Genomic DNA, 7412 nt, shown 5'->3' with positions numbered 1-7412 from the left:
TCCTCAAGGAGTAGCTCCAACAACTTGTTGGAAAGTTGAGATTCAATGGTCTCTAATGGTGCTTCACTCTTAATCAGATTTTACTCTCTTTACACTCATTTAACTCACCTGTGAATTTAACTTCTCAGGGTACAATAGTTAGCTTAAGCTGTAGAAAAATTACTTTCACCAAAAAATCAAAATAATAAAAATATGAAGGGAAACTAGGTCATTTAATTGGTGCAAGCTATTTTTTTGTTTTCTACCATTCTACTCTGATACCCGTCAAACTTATGGTGTAGGCTGTTTGATTTTTTATGTGAGGGGAAAGTAGGATGATTGGTTTTAAGAAGAAAAAAAATTAAGTTACAATAGCTTCATTGAAGTGTCAAGAATTTATTCTCTCTATTATGTTTGGTGCTTATTCTCCCTATAAAGGTCATTGTTGTAGAGTTAAGGAAGACAACCATGGGAGAAGGAATAAGATCATTATCCTTTCCATTGTTTCAGTTATTGGTGGTGTTTGAAAGATGGGTTCATAGGACAATGGGAGACAAAGTCAAGAGTAATGACAATTTCATTGATATATGTGTGCCTTATCTATGGGGATTTTTTAAGAAAATAAAAAACCAGACTTCATAAGTTAAGAGACTTGAGAACGGAACAAAAGACGGGGCGAATCAACTGTCTTCCAAAAAGAGATGCCGCTATGTTGAAGAGACAATTATCCCACTTGGAAACATGTCTAAATAAAATGCCACATATCACTCTATAATTGATTACAAAAGACAAGCTATATGTTGTTGACACGATATACATTATCCTCTTATGTTATTTCATGTGATAATTTGTTATGAAGTCTCGGGACTCATGTTATGATTATACTAATATTTTCAATTGACGAATATAAATTTTATAAATCACAATTTGATTCATGATTTTGAAAGTATGTACCTTCAAATTAAATTGTGGTTGCAGTCACGGTTATGGTTATTGTGATGTAGATTGTGAACTTTGCAGTGTGAATTACCTTATCATTGAAAAAATTGAAATTTGATGATGCGCTTAATGCAGTCCAATACGATTGTGTTAAAACCCATTGTGGTTATACACTATGATTCAGTATTACACCTAAAGGTGTCCATTGGATGAATTTGGATCATAATAGATGGATGAAAAATCATATGTCAATTCATATAAATTCATAAAATCATATTTCTAAACTATCCAAACCATCCATATTTAATGGATTACAATCCATCCATTTCATCCATATATTCATTTTAATGAATTGGAAGGGTGGATATGCAATCTATTTTTTTTAATTTGAACAAAAACATTTTTTGAAGGAAAAAAATCCTTTTAAAATTTATTATTTAATAAAGCATTTTTAAAAAACATTTTTAAAAAGTGTGTTTTTTTTAAAAGTGTTTTAAATTTAAAAAGTGTTTTTTTTAAATACTTTTTAAAAAACCTCAGTAGTTAAATTTACCTCTGAAAGGCAACAATGTAGATGAGGTCAAAGATATTGTATTGTGAAATTATAAATTTTTTCTTGTGCTCAATCATGACACAAAATGTTATACTAATCCTTATTGAAACTTTCTCAAATAATGTTTTGATAAAAAAAGATAATACTTTTGAAAGAATCCTTTTGTTAGGAAGATAATAGTTTATATCACTGATATCAAAACCGGTTTGTGTCGAACGGTTCAACCGGTAAGCCAGTAAATCAGTCTTAAGTCTTAATACTACTATGATATAACATTTATAATGACCACACAATTATACTGGTAAAAATCGATCATACGTTTCAATTGAACTGTACCGACCATACCATCTGGTACATTCAAAATTATTTTTTTAATGATAATGATTTATTTTTACCAAAATATTTGTATAGATGATCAAACACACAACTATTACATTTTTTATACATCTAAAATAAAATATGGTGTACAATATACAATTTAACAAGTGGTATAAATAAAAATAAACATTGTCTTCTTTATTGATTTTTCAAATTAATATTAGTATAAAATATATGAATATATAGTTTTACCGATTGCAGTTTAATAATTAACTACTGGTTAAACCACCATATCAGTACTAGTACTCTAATCAGTTTGATGAATAGTACAGTATTAATAACATTGGTTTATATTTTGCACATTAGGTTTGCAAAGCAAAGTTGAGTCTGCACGTTGTTGTATGAGAAAAATATTTTTGTTCTTAGTTTTTTGGATCGATTGGGTATCATCCAAACGGATATACCCATAGATATTCATTGGATATAATTGATGAATTTGAATTCATCCATAATCAACCCTACCCATTTGATATAATGGATAAATTTGAATTCATCCATAATCAACACTTCCCATTGGATTATATCTATTTGATTATATCCATTTAAATCCATTAGTTCTAACAGATGGATTTGGATGAATTTAATTTGGATGGATTTGAATAAATTGTAAATTATGAATAATTTTGTCACCTCTAATTACACCACAATTGCAATGTGATACATTTGTGGCACTCACCGCACCTACAATATTACGACCATATCACATGATGTGGTCCACAATTTCAATCATTAGGTCTTCTTATTCATAGTCAGAATCCAATTTGATAGCCATGGGTTAGTAAAAGGATTTGTATAAGGATATACTCATCACAAAATGCTCCATGCGTGCAACTTCAAGACTATTGTTCCTTATTCAATTGAAAATTACATCCTATACATTTAACACAATGTTCTTGGCTTGCACAATGCACTTTAATTACAAGAATAACATGGCATGTATATATCAATATATCATATAAAAAAGGTTGTCCAATGCACGATACCTAGTGGAATCTGAAAGGATAGATATTACAGTTTTACTTCCACAAGTAGAGAGAGTGTTTCAACGCTGAGAGGTTGTTAACAAGGCATGTATATCATGATAGAACTAATCGAAGAATCTGTCCCGAGAATTTGAACGATTTTTCTGTTTCTTCCAAACAGTGGTCCTTCTCTTCCCGAATCCATTCCTGAGTAAACAACAGAGGAATATCAAGAGGTTCAATTATCACTCTAACTCAAAAAAATTGAAAACTATAATTTTATCTATTGCTACTTAGAATTTAAAAGTACTAAAAGGGTGTCTTGGTGGACGAGGTTTCCACTTAATGGAATCTGAAGAAGGTAGATATACGTCGCCTTATCCTACAAGGGAATAGGCTGTTTTCAGGATTTGAACCTATGACCTAATAGTCACGAAGCAACAATCTTACCGTTGCACCAAACACACACTCTTAGAATTTTAAAAATAATGGCGAAATAAAAAAACGGCTTATTTGCTCATTGCATATTAGATTGTGATGAAATGTATGCAAAGAAATAACAAAGTTCAAGAAATTTACTTCAGCAACTTTATTCAACTTGTCCCTCACATTCTGCAACAACTGAGATAGATCCCCATCCCATTTATAAAACTCCAACTCCTTGTTGTTTAGTATCTTTTGAGCAACCTGAAAGGGTTAAGGTTAATGTGCAGGAGGATCTTCAACATAGGAGAAGGAAACTTTCATTATTGGTTTCTTATTAATCAAGTGAAAAGGACTGCAAAACATGTAGAACATAGTAAAGCCTACTTCTTAATGTTATGAGCATAATTACATAATTCTTTCATTTATTCTACATATTGAATTCACTATAACGCATATCAAGTACTGGGTTCGTCATAAAGAAGATCTCATAAAATTAATGTAACAAAAGAATACATTGTCATTTCCGAACATATCAACTACAATTGGTAGGAAATCAGACACATGCAAAATGATGGTTAGTCAATTCTCTCTTTTACCCTTAAGCTCTGTTTGCAAGTTATTTTGGAGGGAAAGGGAGGGGTTCAGAGTCATCTTCCAAGTGTATTTCATGGCTCTGAAGCCTTCCCTTTCCCTTTCTTCCCCTCCAAAATCCAACTCGCATTGATTAATTGGAATGACACTATTTGAATCTTTGCTACCAGATTGCATTTCAGGCTTCAGTTGTATTTGGAATAGCTTCTTTTACTTCGGAAAATGATTATAGAATCAAATGCATCCCAAAGGGCTTTTGGTTGAAAAGCTTTTTCTAGAGTGAAGAAGCTATGATAATCAAAACATGCATGTTTATATCATCAATATTATCTATAGTTATTACTATTGATATTCTACCATCATCATACTATGATACACACATTGAAGTATTTGACACAGAGAGAGAGTAAAACATATACTACATATGTGACACAACTCTGCAAATATCTTTATATAGACACAACTGCTGTGGGAATTGCCAGTATCGAACATCAGTTAAAATGTGCCTACAGGCTACGGATGTAAAACTTCGGGGACTATCCTATGTAAAACAAAATTGGAATATTCTCAGTTCATAAAATTTTACACTATGTTCTTATATCTCCCAGACATGAGCCATATTAATCACAAAACAATTTTACTATCAACAAATGACAATTGAAACAAAATATGATCAGCAAAATCAATGTGATAAACATCATAACTTAACCTCTTGTTTTCTATACATGTGATTAGTTACCTTTTTCCCAATCATTCGACCACCAGCTGAATGGGCAAAGTAGATGTTGTAAAAGTGGCAAATGAAGGCTTGGGGATCCTTCTCTGATAACTCTGTAAGATATTGTGCATATGTAAGACCGGGAGAGGAAGGTTCGGGAATGGTATGACCTTGCTCCTTGAACCACTCCAAATCTTTTGCTAAACTTGCAGACCTTTCCAATCCTGTATTTCTGAATTCAGCATCTAAACAGAAAGACAAAAGCTTCAGCATTTTAAAATAAGATTACTTGCATCTAGATATAGCTAACTGTGATAACTGACAAGCTTCAATACAGCCGAATGTTTATCCAGTGACTTGGTAGATATAAGTTTAGATAGAAACACCTCATTAATCAAAAAATGAGGCAAAATTGTTTTTGGGGTTATGGATGGAAGATAATAAGAAGTTTATCCCAATAAGAAAAGGGAAGATTAATAACAACATGTCACAAATGAAATCAGCCTCAGCCAAACTGATAATGATTTCATCATTTCAAACTGTTTTTATTGGTTTCGGTGTTTACTGGTAGTGTAGGATATGTATTGTACTATTGTATCCTATACTTTAGAAAAAATATGTATCTATATCCGTGCTTCATAGGTGTAGGTAGGTAGTTGAGGGATGAGGTGAAGATTAAACATTTTCAAGGATCTGAAGTTATGTAGGACATAAGAGTACTCATACTCATTTTCTAATGGGCTTTTAGCTAAGCTTCACAGTTATAGACTTCAAGTTATAACAAGAATATAGAACAATTTTCAAACAAGAACAAATCAAATCACACAGAACAACGACCATATATTAAGCTAAAACTTCTGACTCAGACATTCGAAGGCTCCTATAATCATTACTTCCCAATTATCATACGAAATATATCCATAAATACAACAACAACAATTAAGTTTTTATCCTACAAATATATTCATCAATACCCAAAACTAAATTAACAAATAGAAAACAGACCCCTGCTAATACTCAAATATCACCCACCCATCACTATTATAAAATCTGTCCACCTAGGCCATTACTTAATAGCTCAACATCCCTCTAAACCTACATAACACTATGAAGAAATGACACTCATGTAGATCTCTCTGAATAATCTCATGTATTAGGTATTTAGTATTCTACTAAGTTAAGCCCCAAAGTATCTTTTTCTGGTATTTATCCCCTCTCGACTGGAGAACAGTTGCAGATGGAGAAAGTCACTCTCAGCCACTACTCAGTCCGAGTCAGGATCACGGCATCAAAATCCAGGCCGAGTAGTGGAGGGCTAAAGGGAGTGGAGTGATAAGGCGGTTAAGGGTTCAAATCCCACCCACTAAAAAAAATACTAATATACTAATATTTGCCTATCAAAAAAATCAGAACCCAGGCTGAACAAAACCCAAGAGTGAGAAAGACTTGCATAGGCACAACAAACCCACCAGTTTCACCTTCATGTCATTAAAATAACAACATTGAAAAGACAAGGAAATTCTTATTTAAGTTATTTGAATGACATGTAAGTATTCAATTAGTTGTGTTCAGACTTCTAAATTATGGTAGTGGTTATACGGCAAAAATTACTGTCGCAGTACAGTTGCCAACAATACCAAAATCACAATATCACAGCTGCAATTAGAATTGTGGAGTTCAATCTAAAACACGGGTAGTGTCTAATAATATAAACGTAAAACATATCTACAACTTGTGGAAAACTACGGCAACAATTATGGTCAGTTGCAAATAATACCATAATCGCAATATTGCAGCCAATATTGCAGCCTGGAGTCCAATTTAAAACACGGGTAGTGTCTAATATTATAAACATAAAACATGTCAAAATCTTGTGAAACCTTAACCTACAACTACTTACATGAAGGATAAGCAGGCTCTTGAACAATCTTCTCAAGTGTATCATAGACCAACTTACTATCAACAAGGAACTTCAAATACCCATCAACACTTGGCTCCCATTTAGCCACGGTCTTTTCCTCTGGTTGCTTAACCTCTTTCTCACCCTCCTTAGCTTGATCCTTAGTATGCAACCTCATAGCCACGAATCTCATCTCCTCCACGAAACCCTTCGACTCACCAGGGTTACGCTTCTTCGACTTCTCCGCTGTGGTTGACGCCACAATAACACCGTTCATCGGCACCGCTGAAACTGAAACTCGACGAGGAAGAGAAGAAACGTGAAATTGTACGGATAAATTTCTGGGTATGGAAGAAGAGACGAATTGAGAAAGTGGAAGAAGGGGTTTGTTAAATAGGGATTGGAATTGAGAAACTAGATTTAGCGACGACATGGTGAGAATTTTGAGTGTACGAAAAATATAGTTAGATAACAAGCGATGAAGTAGGAGAAAATAAAGAGAATAAGAGTTTGTTGGATTTGATTGGTAAGGTTGAAGGAGACAAGGAGAACTAACCTTAAACAAACTTAACCAATGCTAATTGTTTTTAAGGTGAAAATTTGCAATTTCGTACTTCAAAATTCTTGTATTTGATTTCACAAGGTACAAATTCAAACTTCTACTAAAACAGTTTTTTATGGGTATTAAAATATTCCAAAAATTAATTATAAAAATATTAAAAATAAATATTTGCATAACAATTAATGATATATTTTAGGGTTTGAGTTTTTCTATTTTAAATGAATTAAATTGGTATATGCAAATTATGTTGGAAGCATTAAAACTATGGAAAAGTGTATGAAAATATTCCAAATTTGATGTTGTTTTACAAGTAGTGACTCAGAAGATGAATATTATTTAATTTTAAATTTTATTATAATAATATTAATGTATTAACCAATTTTAACTTCCAAATTTATTTATCA

General features: G+C 32.4%; 1 protein-coding gene across 1 annotated transcript; it reads right to left on the bottom strand.

Moving 5' to 3' along the window:
* Window positions 2651-6997, bottom strand: LOC109343588 (heme oxygenase 1, chloroplastic-like). Its single transcript, XM_019581959.1, has 4 exons — window positions 6447-6997; window positions 4568-4791; window positions 3391-3498; window positions 2651-3018 (listed from the first exon to the last, which is right to left on the bottom strand). The coding sequence occupies exons 1-4, from the start codon at window positions 6877-6879 to the stop codon at window positions 2926-2928; spliced, it is 858 nt and encodes a 285-aa protein (XP_019437504.1). The 5' UTR covers window positions 6880-6997; the 3' UTR covers window positions 2651-2925.

This window comes from Lupinus angustifolius, chromosome LG03, assembly GCF_001865875.1.
Source record: "Lupinus angustifolius cultivar Tanjil chromosome LG03, LupAngTanjil_v1.0, whole genome shotgun sequence".
In the NCBI taxonomy this organism is placed as follows: Eukaryota; Viridiplantae; Streptophyta; class Magnoliopsida; order Fabales; family Fabaceae; genus Lupinus; species Lupinus angustifolius.
Note: the sequence above shows the minus strand (reverse complement) of the source record. Positions and strands in the feature narration are given on the sequence as shown.